The 14,063-nt window shown below is 42.2% G+C and overlaps 1 protein-coding gene across 1 annotated transcript in view; it reads left to right on the top strand.

Moving 5' to 3' along the window:
* Positions 1–13,665, top strand: part of TRABD2A (TraB domain containing 2A) — a 78,726-nt gene extending 65,061 nt beyond the window's left edge. The window contains exons 5-7 of the mRNA XM_085316985.1: positions 4,119–4,209; positions 9,512–9,766; positions 13,485–13,665. Coding sequence (XP_085173111.1) covers positions 4,119–4,209; positions 9,512–9,766; positions 13,485–13,665 — 527 coding nt within the window. The remainder of the gene's footprint in view (positions 1–4,118; positions 4,210–9,511; positions 9,767–13,484) is intronic.
* Positions 13,666–14,063: the final 398 nt, after the last annotated feature.

The raw sequence follows: 14,063 nt of genomic DNA, 5'->3' as shown, positions 1-14,063 counted from the left end.
TGAACTTGTAACTCTTCACTACAAATACCGGCAGTACAGACTTGTGTCATGCAAGACCCTGTTTTCTAGGCCACAGAGAATTTGCCTTTGATTTTGTTTGCATGCTTTGAGACCACACTTTGAGGTAGTTTTGGACTCTTCTCCATGGGTTTACTGGCTGACAGACTACTGTTGAAGGATATCTATTTACTGAAAGGGTAAGAGTAGAACTGTGGAATGGGAGGTGCATAGAGAGAGATGAATAAGCTGCTGTTCTGTGTCTCACAACTGTGTGATAATTTTTGCTGAAGTTTCTTTTTTGTGTTCATCTGTAGGATACTCAGCAGCTTCAGATCATGCTTCCTCCACCCMTCCCCGCCCCCGACCAGTAACTTTAACCCAGTCACTGACATGTGTCCTGTTASCTTTATGGGCATTTTATATGAATTAATCTGTTCAATTTTTAGAAGCATTCTAAAAAGAATGACAGCTAATGCTTGTCCTTACAAGCATTTCCAGTAAGCTTCCAGAATACTCATAAGACCCTAAACATCTCTAAAAATATTCTTGAAAAGATTTTAGTGAGCCATATAGTCGCTGGCACAGAAAGCCCATCTGAGCACTCCTAGACCAATCATAGAGCTAAACATCCTGCCTTGGGATGTCCCCAGTGGCTAGAAGCATTTGTATCATTTTGTGGTTGCACTGTTAAGATCATATGCTGTAGCTGTTTCCACCACTTCTTAGACAAAAGCAGTCCAGATCAGATTTCCTAACAAACATTTTTGTTTCTTTACATTTATGTCCAGGGATTCATTGGGGTACTTGCAGATGATGCATTCCTGACTTGTATGTGGGGTACTAAGGAAAACACAGCAGATGGAAATAAGTGGGCTTCGAGGCTTGCTTTTTACATGCTTTAAGAGGAAAGGTCAAGAAAATTTGTGTAGCAGCTTGAAATAGTGTATTTTGTTGAAATTCAGAGAGCAACACAGTTTCCTTYAGTTTTACAATTTGTCTTTATATGAAAAATAGAAATTCAACAACACCTCTGTGTGTACTGGAAGTAAAAAGAAACAGATCTCATAGTAATCTTTTTCAGTAGTAATAGCCTGCATTCTGCAAGATGAGGTATTGCTTCTGAGGAGGGTCAGGAGTGCTCAATGCACATCCCAGTACAAGCACTGGTTTGTAAGTGCGTATTAGTCAAGCTGTGTTGTTATTTGAGCATATTGCCCATTGCAGTCCCTGTGTGCCACCTCCTTTCAGTGCAGATTAAAGGCTAGGGTCTTACTTACTCTCCAGTAGAGCGTATGGCTGAGCTGATGCACACAACAACTTCTCAGCCCCCCTTTGAGCTTGAACACAGAAGAACAGAGATTCATGGCTCCCCACCCCCTGCCAGTATAAACTGACCTCTCAGATGCATCATTTCACCTAGTGGTGTGAGCATAACGCATGACTATGTACAGAAAGAAAGGAGGAGGCTTTCTGAGGGGACAGGGCCTAGTGCTTTTCCTTTGGAGGGCATTCAAGTGTATTAGGCTAAAATAGAAAACAGGTGAAAAAGGCCTACTCCCTGTCATGTGGCTGTGGGCTAATTCTCCCTTACAGCATGACTGCTTGATGTTAAACCACAAAGAGTGAATCCCTCTCTCTCTCTCTTTTTTTTTTTTTTTTTTTTTTTAACAGTTTTTGGTGACAGAGTAGCCAGGTCTCTCACTCACCACTAAGCTCTTTTTATATCAGGGCCCAGACTGGATTTGTTCCCAGAAAAGCAGCGAAAGTGCTGGTGGGATCCTCTACTTGAACACCTTACCCTTCTGTCATTTCTTTCCCTTTTTTTTTTAACTTTATACTTATGTTAAGCCTGTAAGTCCTCTGGGGATCAGATCAAAGTTTTCTAACAGTGTGTGCCTACTTGCCCTCAGGAAGCTGCAACACTGACATCTCATAATCCATTTATATGTCTGGCCGAAGTTGTTATTGACTGATCATCTCTTGTGAACAATCTTATATCACATGCCCATATGTATTTGTATGCACATATATTTTATAAATATGTCTATTCATTTGGTCTTTTTTTTTCAAAGCAAGTACTTAATAACACCTTTTTGTTTGTTACACAAATGTTGCTGCACTGAAAACAATGAGCAAAGGCTCCCTGCGAATGCATGTATATGTGTGATGTTAAAGATACTCTTATCATTCCATCAGATTAAAAAAGATGATTAACCTCCATGAAATGGGATTTATGCATGTGCTAGAGTGATATCCTGAGTCTAAATCACCACTCTGAGCAAGAGTAACTGGGAAATAAGAGTTTAGAGCTTTGGCACTACTTTTCACTGCCGTGGATGGGATTCAACTCATCTGACACTGCCTGAATGAGATAGGTGTCTAGTATAAACTTGTTGTATACACTATTACCATCAACAGAGAGGTGCTTCTCTAATGTGTGAGTTTCCCAGCTCACTCTCACTTTACCAGAGAATGAATCACCTTTGGAAGTGTCCTTTCCCTGTTGTCTGGATCAGCAAGTCTGGCAGCACTTGATGCCTGCTAAGTGAAGAAGTCTTCTCTCTCTTTGCTCTTCTGTGTTAAAGCTGAGAGAGGCAACTAGGTATGGCACCAATATTTAGCTAGTGTTGTTCAGTGGTTAGTTTAATTTAATTAGAGGCTTAATTACAGTATTAGGTTAGATCCATATAATGGTAACTTAACTTTCAAAAGGCAAACATCAGGCTGAGGAGGAGGGAAAAGATGGCGCAATTATGCAAGGAAATATGGTACTCATACAGCATACATTGCATTGTTTGGTTATAGAGTTTCTTTCAAGCTAGAGGTGTTTGCATTTTAAGGCAAACTAAAACTTCCAAAACTTCGTCTTGGTAAATGTCTATGCTCAAATAATACCATCCAGTATCTTGCCCCATCGATTAAGCTAGTAGTTCATGAGCCCTTTGCTACTCTGGCATGAGAGCTTGGGAGTTGATACTTTAAATCATTGAACTCATTTTGGTCTGAAAAATTACAAATCTCTTGGGTTTAATTCTTTGACTGTTAATCTTTTTTTCCTTGCTTTCCCTGCTCACAAGGGAAATATATTCCCATATATTTATGAAGAATACTAGCAGCAACAAGTTTTCTGAAATTGTTTATCAGCTGCAGCACTGCTTACACCTACAGAGGAAAAGGAGCTCTCTAGTAAGTCATTTGATCACATCTAGTTTTAATTAATGGTAGGTTATTAAATAAACAAATGTTTTCAAGAAAACTAGAATTACAAGTGCCTGTGGCAGGCCTCTGTGTCCTTCTGCTTTTCAACAGACTTGTCTAATGAGGTGTTRGAGTAATTGTCAAAGGCACTTAGCTTGTAGGGCATGAAGTCCTTTAGAATTCTCACACTCTTTTGAATAGCCATTTATTAATTATGATGCCAAATTACAGGCTGATCAACCTTCTTCACATCTGGCTGAAAATGGAATTGAGCTATAAATCACAGTATCAGCCAGGGCTAGCTAAATCCTTCTCAAACTTTAGTTGATATAAATGAAGTGGAATTTCTGTCCCTGATGGCTTAAACTGAGAGAATGAAAAGGGCCAATTTAAGTCATCAGTGTTCAGGGCTGTTTTCTCTTTGCTGCAGTTGGATGATTCTTAATCATTTAAAAATTGCTAATGATGTTGACTGACATCCTGATTAGTACCTCTGTGATGCTGGAGGATCTTAAATTGATGTACACACCATGGCCAGATTCTGACCTGACTTGCACCACTACTATTTTGTGAACAGGTGCTGCTCCTGGACAGGTCTCTCACAATGACTACATCTTTTATGCTCCCCATAAAGCTACAATGGCCTTCGAATGCATCAGCCCACCAGACCAGAGTGAAGGGTATTACTTCTGATCATATCTACATTTTAGAAAGGCACAATCTGATAACTGAAATGTCTTGGGAGAAATTCAGCTGTCATCATAAGAGATGCTGTGTCTGTCATGCATGCCAATGGAGTGTGCTAAAGCCGTGCCTGCACTTACAGCAGAATACCTTCTGTGATGAGGAAGGACATGTTGCTCTGCTCTCTCTCTCCTTTTGCTCTTTGGGTTCTTATTTCATTTTTTTCTTAACTGCAGGTCACTTCATGGGCAACAACACAGTGATTGATGTTTTGAGGAGAGAAGGGTACGAGGTAGAACACACTCCAGCTGGACAAGCCATCAACAAGTAATGCATGCTTTTATCGTAGCTGAGCAGCCACCGGGAGGGTGGGTTTGTAAGTGATCATGAAGAGATAGTGGTAGTTGGAGCTGTACCTAACAGTGAGCTGGGCTCCCTCTCTCCTCTGCAGTAGTTTGCTTGGCTTTTCCACAAGCCTGTTTGGAAACTGGATTTTATTTGTTTTGGGAGGATCAGATAAAGGGTTATTTCCTCTTTAAGTTTTTAACACTTTAACAGTCGTAGAGTATGCATGTTTGGTTTAGCAGACTTGGGTGCTGTCTTACATCACATGTGCTCCTAGGATCCTCCTTGCTCCCTTCTAAGAGTTCAACTGCCTTGCCTTTTAACACTCTCTTTCCCCTGCACTGCTGTCTTTGATCCTTTCTGATTGCCTTCTCTCAGCCTGTAATCTGCCTGTCCACAGTCCACTCGGCATACTTTGTTTTGAGCTGCCTTCTTTCTAGGCTGTCTCCATCACTGATCATTCTCACATCTCCTACCCTCTTCTATGTTTTTAAGTCAAGGTATTTGCCATTCTGGTTCATCTTGCAGCTATCCTTCAATATGTCCCCTTAGTGCCTCTCTCCCTCTCTTACTGGATGTATTTATCCACATCTGTGGTTTCAATTACCAGAGAATTCCAAATAATCTCTTCCTTTGCACTCTGCCTAGAATTTTATCTCCTCTTGGTTCACATCTGCCTGCCCTTCTTGCCACCAGCTTAGGCTATGCATTTTTCGTCTCCTCCTTTTTCAGGCTCCTGTAAATCATATATTCTTGCATTTCTCAGATATCCCCACTCATCCCTGTAGTCACTGGTAAAAGACTACAGTTGGGGGCAGGGAGAGGGGGAAGAAAGAGGTTTGATCTCAGTTATTGTAATGTTTCCCTTTTATCTTCTGTACTGAGTGAGCATGCTGGTCCTCACTGCTTACATTTCTGTTTGTCTTCTCCTAGGTTGCCGATAACCTAGCTCGCAGATAGAAAAATGAGCTTTTGTTCTGTATAGTATGTGCTGGGGACACAAAGCAGAGCCTTGRTCTGTGCTGTGGGCTCCACACAGATGTAATATAAAATAATAACACATATTTTTCTCCTACTCTGGTTGCATCACCTTTCTCCTTGTACCATTTTGTTGCCTTTTTCACACAATGAGATTCAAACTGACAGGCTAGGCTTTTTCTGTGATTTCTTATATGGAGTTAAATCATTAAATCAGTACTTGCACTGAAACTGTGTCTAGCCAAGATTTGCTCTCATGAGTACACCCCCTAATCCTGTTGTCACCAATGGGCAGGTAGCCTGATATGAAAAAGCCCTCTGTGCTCACCCACAAGACTTAATGATCCTGTAGATCCCAATGATCCTTAGAGTCACACCAGGCAGCCCAGTGTAACAGTGTTCAAGGGAGTAATTAAGAACTTGCCTGGACTGATGAGGTTTTTTTTTTTCAGAACATTCGTAGCTGAGGCATTCCTTAAAACAACCATGGCAGCTTCATAAAACTTGAAAGAGAGCTCAGTATGTACTTGAGAATAAAAACAAAAGCTGATGTTGCTCTGTGAAGCTGTAGCTCTAAGGAAATCAAGGGTAGACAGCTATGGAAAGGAGGGCTAGATCTTCACTCACCATTATTCTCAGGGTAAGTAGGCATCCAATTCCTCTGACCATATCATGGGAGTTCAGTGTCCAGTCAGAGACTGTCAGGCCTTTGAAAACCCTCAGTTTTGCACTGATTGCATCTCGGGCCTTTCATTAGGACTACTGGACAGAGTCTTTTCTGAAGCCTTGATTTTAAAACTAAGTGAATAAGCTCAAAAGAAGGTGGCACTTCAGTGTTTTATTTTGAGAAGAGCTGGTAAAATTTCTTGATGTTTTGCAAATGGGATAAAGATATGAAGAGTTTCAAGAAAAATGTGAATCCTGAAGGAGGGCACTTGAGGTGAGGGAGAGAATCATGTCAAGATTACTACTGTGTTGGGGGAAAAGTGATGGAGAGTTTAATTTCTTGATAGCTATCCTGGGTATGTCCTGGGAACAATACCAGGGCAATCTATGTGAATAAACCCAGTCCAATCCCAAGTGAATGTGGAATCATATCCACCTATCGCTCTAGGCACCACTGCTGCAGAGTCCACTGGTCATGAAATCATGCAGAAGACTATTTCAGAGTGAGACAGAGGAAGAATGGCAAGGGGCTGAGCTGAGACATAACACTAAGAGGGCTGCTCTGCATATCAGGAAAAATGGAAGATACTAGCTGAGGAGTCCTAAAACAGGAGGAGGAGGAGGAAGTCTGCAGTTGCCTGCCTTCCTGCATTATGCAGTAGGAGGATGCTCTGCATCTTCCTCTGCTCTGGATAAAGAGAAGGTTCTTTCTGAGATATCTTGTAGAACATCTGTGTGTAGAAGCAGATCACCCACGCATGTTTTCCTGGGACAAATAGCTGAGTACAGCCATACAATTTCATGCAGATAGAGTTGCATAAAGTGGCCGGAGGAAGGGAATAAACATCCATAATATGTGAAGGTAGGAGGGTTACTTCTTTTTTTTTTAGCCAAAGCAAGGAAGGCAGAACAGATGCCCCAACCCCGCAGCATAGCACCACAAGTTTAATCAAGTTCCTAGTGTCTTATCTGGGGCTTTAAAATGTTGTTCCTGATTTTAGGATGTGTGTGTGTATATATATATGTATATATATATATACACACTTGTATGTATTTATATGTGTATATATAGTAAAATATTCATCACACAATCACAGCTGTCATTAACGCACTTCCTGCCTCCTCTCATCATGGCTGCTGTGCTGATGAGAGGGCACCAGTCTTGGAAGAAGAGTAAGCACTTTTGCATCTTTATGAATTCTCCTGTGGTTGCTCAGAGGTCTCCGGCAGAATCACCTACAGAAAGTGTTGCACAGGAGGTTATGTATATGAGTATTTTACTAGCATTAACAGTGTTCTAAGGCTTCGTGTATTGGAACAAGTGGCTGGAAGTGCCATTTTGAATCTGTCCTGACTGTGCCTGCAGAAAGGCTGAGCTCTGGTATGGCATTACTGTGGGTTTGGTGGAGAGGGCTGTAGGTTGCAGGAGATCCCCTAATCTAGAGGTGAGATGATGCCCACTCTGGGACTTTCACCAGTTGAGACAAGGTGAAGGGAAATCAAGGACAAAGGAACTATAACCAAAGGACTTCTATGGAGATCGTACCAGATACCTGGAGGCAACAGGCTGGGGATGAGTCTGTAAGAGGTAGTTAGAGGGTGGATGGTGTGAGGATGTCAGGGAGGAGTCCTGAAAGATCAGGCCTTACGTTCAGAGGTAGTAAAGTGAGAGTGTGACAGTCATAAGAATTTTGAAAGGGACCAGCAGCCCAAGACCCCTTCTGTATCAGTCTATGTCACAAAAGGCTCACTACATGATCAATCTGTAATTTTTCTTGCAGGAAATAAGATCAAATTCTCCTCTCCTTCCATCTTTTCTGTCCTTCATGTTTAAGTCCACAGTCTCCTCTTCCTCCTCTTAAGCCCATCACAGACGCTCTGCAATGGGCTAGCCTGAAAACTACAGCCATGCTGAACCTGGTTTTCCTTCTGGGAACATAACCTGCACCACCACAGGGCAGAAGGGAAACACACTCTGTAATTCTAGAAAGGTTCGCATTGATGGAAGCAATGTTTTTTGCACAGTGCCTGTGCTCTTTTTTTAAAAAAAATCTTTCTCATTTTCAATGCAGACTATTCTCCATCCTAATCCTGTTAGAGAAAATTGGTGTCTGTAAAGTAACCTATGGATCACTTGGATACTTTAACTCTGCTCTATGTCTGCAGGGAGTATTATTACAAATCATCTTGTTTTAAGATACTGATGGAGAGTTTGTTCAAGAGGCTCAAGAACAAGTGGAGAAGGGGAATTACATCATTTTAGACAATGAAGAGGAGAAATGTGGGTTGGGAAAGCCAGGATTGGACAGGAGAAACTACAGACTTGGTACCCTGTGTTGAAGTGTGAATTGGGAGACGTTGCTTGCTCAAAATATGATGAAACAAAGCTTGAGTAATCAAAGTGGAGCTCATTGTTTCTTCAATGCACCAGCTTTGGGCTAAACTGTGTGAGCCCTGGCAGCCCACTTTGGTGACCCGACTGAGTGGTTCCCTGGGCTTTCCAGACCTGCCTTGTAAGAGAGCTTACACATCCACGAAGTCTCACTGCAGTATCTCTCTTGTTGTAGCTGCTTTGAGCTTTCAGATAGTGTTGCTGGACTAAAACAGATGTCTCTAAATACAGGTCTAGGCAGTCAGAAAATTGGTTCCTCTACTCCCTCCCCCTCCACTTGCTATTAATTTGCACAATTAATTTGTGAGTTGTGGGAGAGCCTCAGCCTCCCCATACAAGGACCACACATTTTTCTGACATAATTTTCTTTAAACGCCTCATTTTGTGCTCCTCTGTATGTCTGTATGTATCTAAATGACAGGACAGATTTATCTCCTTTTACAAATGAACAGCAGGAAAATAAATGGTCACATTAGAAGTTAGTATCAAACAGTGTACTAAGAACTGTTCTCTCACATCTCAGGCTTGTTTCAACCTGATATTTTATAAAGGCTATGCATGTAGTAGTCTGTACCACCTGGCTTCTTTAGAAAGAAAAGAAGATGGTAAAACGTGGCACTGCAACAGCTAGTCTGCTTCTGGTAGCCTGCAGACTAGATGACCCAAAGGGATGCTTAATGGTATATTTAGCCATTTCCTTCACAGATAGTCACATATAAGATGCATGTCTGTAGCCAAGACCCACATTCTGTGGACCAGTTTGTAACTTACCTGCTTCATCAGTGGGAGGTGCTAATCTGGACTGGCCCTCCAGCTGTTATGCCTTAGTCTCCCCTACTAGAAATTAGTTGGCTTTAGGCAGGAATTGCTGGAAGGAATAATCTGGGCCGAGTTCTGCAGGAAGTAGGACATAAGATTAGATGATCACAATTTGACCTTCTCTGACTCTGAGGATGATTCCTTTCTGGTTTACTTCTACATATACAAAGTTATTCCTTAAGTGTTTTTCTACCAGTAACCAGCCTACATTCTTTTGTCAGTTTCCRATTACCTCTTTTCTAAAGCATTTTTTTCAATTTGAGAGAACCATTTTGACTAAATTACTGACTCTGGGAAAAGGAGATAGGAATACAAGGCAGACGAATAACAGTACAGCATCAATGTCAAGAATAAGCACTTGTTTTATATGTAGTTTGACGTGTGATACCAAGATCCTGCTTCAGTGTCTCTGTTACTTTCTTCTTCCAGTGGGAAACCCCCCAAAACCTTGTTAGCCTTCTCATCGTCCTCACCAGTACACAGCACCTACGTAGTCTCCCAGGAGCAACCACTGCCATTGCACCCACATAAAGAGGAGAAAGAGCTCTTGCCTCACCTGCTGCTCCCTGACAGCATTGACTTGCTGGAGAAGGTGGATAGGAAGCACAAAAAGAAGAAGAAGAAGAAGCAGAAGAAGCAAAGACTGCGACAGTTTAATGACCTCTGGGTTCGCATTGAAGAAAGGTAGCCAAAGGCTGGGAAGAAGAAGGGCTAGTCATGCAAGCTGTGACTTTAAGTTAAGACTGATTAATCCACTATGCCAAACTCCTGTAAAGGCTGAGTGCATGCTGAGAGCAGAATCTGGCCTTATCTTTTCTCTTCTGAGAATGACAAGTGCTTTTAATGGTGGAGTAGCTTCTTTCAGCACAGTTAGGTTTGTGGAAAATTAGGTGTAATACAAATAATAGTCTTGGGTAGACCCTTTTCCAATTGGGCTTGACGGACTGTGAGCATGCAGTAGCTCTCCTCAACAGACAAGGTTGGGTCAAGTGGTAGATGATACAGTCAAATGTCTTGAACCTTTACCCAGGAGCTCCTGTGTATGAGGAAACCCTTACAGCTAGCATATGTGCTCCTTGCATTTGGACACTATTCGTGCAGTATTTCCAGTCTCTACTCAGCCAATGCTAAAGAGCATATGAGTCTTCTACTAAAGAGCTTGTGGCATTACTGGAAATCTGGGAAGGGGGATAATGACATATGCATGATGGAGTTAACACAATAAATGCTCTGTATGGGGGGAGTCCCACTAGTTTTCACACCCGAAAAAGCTGACTCTGTAACTACAGAACTGCAGTAGCCTGCAAAAAGCCTACTTCTTCCTTAACAACTATTATACCTGGGCTTGTAGCTGAATGTGTACCTTTAGGCTTCTATCCTGTCACATACTGCATAGGCCTGTTTCTGCTTTATTTTACACCTTTTGTCTCTATAACTCTGCCATACGCAGGATGAAAGTATTTTACTTTTGTACTGCTGTAAATAACCAAATGGGTAAAAATAATGGAGAATAGGGCCTGCAATTCTTGAACTGAAGCCTCTAAATTCAGCTTATTTTCCCTTCAGAAGCATACTTCTTCCCAGACTCGAAGGTGCTGGGTATATCAGGATGTCTTGTGCTGTACTGTATCACATCCCTCGGTCCCAGCTGCTTTACTGCCTTGAATAATACATTGCTCAGATTGGCTGAGAAAGGGTGCAGCAGCTGTTCTGTTTCAAGCGTTCAGCCATTGCTTGACTTTCTAGACCAGACCCCTTTTTCTTTTTTCTGGAGAACCTCACTCTGTTCCTCTTTCCTGTGTGGGTGTGTAGGACAGAGAGGGAGACAAATGCATATGGAGGTTCTCAGGAGATTTCTATACATCCACCACAAGGCCTGCAAACAATTCAATAATCACTGATCTAAAGGATCAAAGAAAACAAAATAAAAATTAAATATAAAGAAAGGATGCACTGATTACATCCAATTTTGTATTTTAACACTATCATTTCATTTCTTTTAATATAATTGCTACCAAGTGTTTGTGAATAGGTTGTTGGAGCTTCTGTTGACCGTCTGTTTAGTTGAAATTTTACATACTGATCTGGAACCTTTGTAATCTTAACCTCGTGCCATATCTGCACATTGATATGTTTAGTTTTTTACACACAGTTATTCTCATGAAGCTTGGGGGTCTAAGAGTGCCCTAACATTAGATACATATGCACTTCCAACATTAATGCCTTCAACAAACATAGGGAAAATAGGAGGAAGGGCTACTGTGACTAAACTGGAAGGACATTTGGGGAACATACTGGAACACAAATGCTGCAAGACCATACTGACGTAAAAGCAAAGCTGAAAATTTTGGCTGATGATGACAGTTTAGTCACCCAGAAGCAGCAAACTCTTTTTCTTCTTTTCTTTTGTAATGTTTTCTTTCTTCTCCTGCCAATGCAAGCCATCCTTTGCTAGGATGCTAAGTCATAAGTAAGTTGATGCTGGGTCATAAGTAAGTTTTAAGGGTGAGTCCTTAGTATCAAAGGTCATAAATGACTAGAGATGGATCTGCATGACCACTTTGGGAAAGAGAGGTGTCAGCAAGTGTATTGCTCCCTGGGAGATTGCTCTGCCCTTTCTGGAGAGGAAAAGCTGTAATTATCTGAGTGGCAGCTGTCATCCAAGCACAGGCTCCATCTCTGCTCTTGGGATTAATTCTTTGCAAAGCAGAGGGAATTAGTATACTCTCCCGATCCCAGCATCACATGTGCGTCAGCAGTCCTCACTGTGACTTGCTGCTTGTGCAGTCTGGGCTGTGCTGACAGCCCCATCTCGTGGCACTGTGCTATGCGGCCTCAAGGAAATCCAGGCCCTCTGAGTTGAAGCACACGTATGTGCCACGTGGGTCTTATCTGAGGTCTTGGCCCTTGTTTATATGCATTCCTCTTGGTGCCCAGTTGTAGGTAAAGCTGTTAGGTTTGTTATGCTTTGGCCTGGGCCACTCATAACTTTGCTCCTGTAAGCCTATAAACATGAAAGGTCCAGTTCAAGTGATTTAATACAGTCTTGTAATGATCTGTGTTGAATTTCTTTGCTCTGTGCTCCTGTATGTATCAGCTGTCAGCTGTATTTCTTTGTTGTGTTGCCAGCTGGCTTTTCTCCAGTTAATGCACAAGCCTCCTACGGGTGTTTTGGGGTACGGAATGGTAAGTGTTTTTAAAAAGGATACAATTGCCTTCAAATTCCCAAAGCACTTTTGCTTAATGCAGTTGGCCAAAATGAAGCAAGAATGGTGCAAAGCAGCTGGGGCATGGGTGCAAGAGAAATGACTCTGATTTTGTATTTGGCAGGTGGGATTGCTTTTAATTTTGCTGGAATTTGTCTTTGCTTCCACTTAACAAAGTTGGTCCCTGGAGTATATGTCATCCTTATGGCTGTGAGGTCAAATGTGGCTGTTGTCTGAAGAGAACGCCACCTGTGTAGCACCTGACCTTTCTAAGTCTTGACAGGCAGTGTTAGTGGCCTGAACCATACAAAATCCTCTCCTCCATCATTTGCCATAATGAAAATTCAGCATCACATAGGTTCTGAATCAATTGTTTTTCATCACTAGCTTAGAGTCCTCAGTGCTATCTATGATGCTTTGGGATGCTGTGACCTTCTTCCAGTGACTTTTCTTTCTTGGTCTCTAGCAAGCATTTCTGGTAGTGGATCTTCTTCTCCTGAAAATGTATCATGTAAGCCTCATGCACTTCCTAGTTTGTGGAAGGGAACATGCATACAACAGCAAGTTTGGTTGAGACTAAGATAAAAGTATGAACAGAGACCAGCCTGGGGAAGGTAGGCTCAGCTGAGAGCACGGGATTCAGCCCTGTAGAGCTGTGCTCAGCAAGCATTGCTGCAGTGACCTTCTGCTGCTGCAAAGCCTGCTCTGTTCCTCTTTGGTATTTGCTGCTTAGCTGAAAGGCTGGCCAGATGGAACTAGGAATGTTATAGTTTTATAACGCCATTGCACCCACCTGATTGACCATGTGGGAGCAATGGACAGGCTGATTGGGTAGATTTTAATTCAGGTCAGGAATATGAGCAGTGCTGAAGCATTATCTCCACCCTCTGCAATCTCTTCTCTGTTCCCCCTCAAAATTCTGTTTTGCAGTTCTTGTAGGCCAGAGCCCTGCAAGGTGAGCCTCAGCCCCATTGATGGCATGGGAGTGCTGCCCATACCTTTGAGGAAGGGAAGAGGTAGTCTCTGCCATTAGATGTAGTCTCTGAGTATGGAGCCAGTACAAAAGACCATGCCAAATTCCTCGGGAGACCACAAACCTTGCAGAGGGGCAAGAGAAGCAGACTGTCTCCTGTTCTGCGTGCATCAGACAGTTCTTGGGTAACCTGAACTGACTTTCTTCTCTGCTTGCCTTGCAGTACTACTGACCCTCCTCCCCGGATCCGCATCATTAATGGCTACATCACGGTCGAACCCCAACCCTGGGGCCACGAACGCTTTAGTCACACTCGCACAGACACCAGCAGCGCACACCAGCTTTTCCAGTCTCTGATCCTCTCACTATTGACTTTGGCTTTGCATATGTTAAGGCTGCATTGAGACACAGGGGGAATCAAGCTGCCGGGCTCTCAACTTAAAAGGCAAACAAGAAACTTAGTGAGAAAACGAAAGACAGAAGACTCTCTGAGTGGCACACCTCTTCTTTGAGGTGTTCTTAAACTGCCTCCTTTTCCTGAATCTGGATCATTAGCACTATTAACTGTTTTGACCTGCCCAATACAGGAGAAGATATATTTAATGAAAGTGTTATTTATCCTTCTCTTGCAGAAGAATGATTTCATCCCATAATGCTTTGGGGAAATTTATAATGTTGCTATAACATAGCTATTGTTTAGCTGTATGAGCCCAACTAAATTACATATTTTTTGCCTTCAGTGCCTTGTGTGAAGATTTACACACCACTAACACACCACTAACTTGTTTATGAGAACATAGTA

This window comes from Rhea americana, unplaced genomic scaffold, assembly GCF_003343005.1.
Source record: "Rhea americana isolate MKP2758 unplaced genomic scaffold, rheAme1 scaffold_115, whole genome shotgun sequence".
NCBI classification, from domain to species: Eukaryota; Metazoa; Chordata; class Aves; order Rheiformes; family Rheidae; genus Rhea; species Rhea americana.
This window is presented reverse-complemented; position numbering and strand designations above follow the sequence as displayed.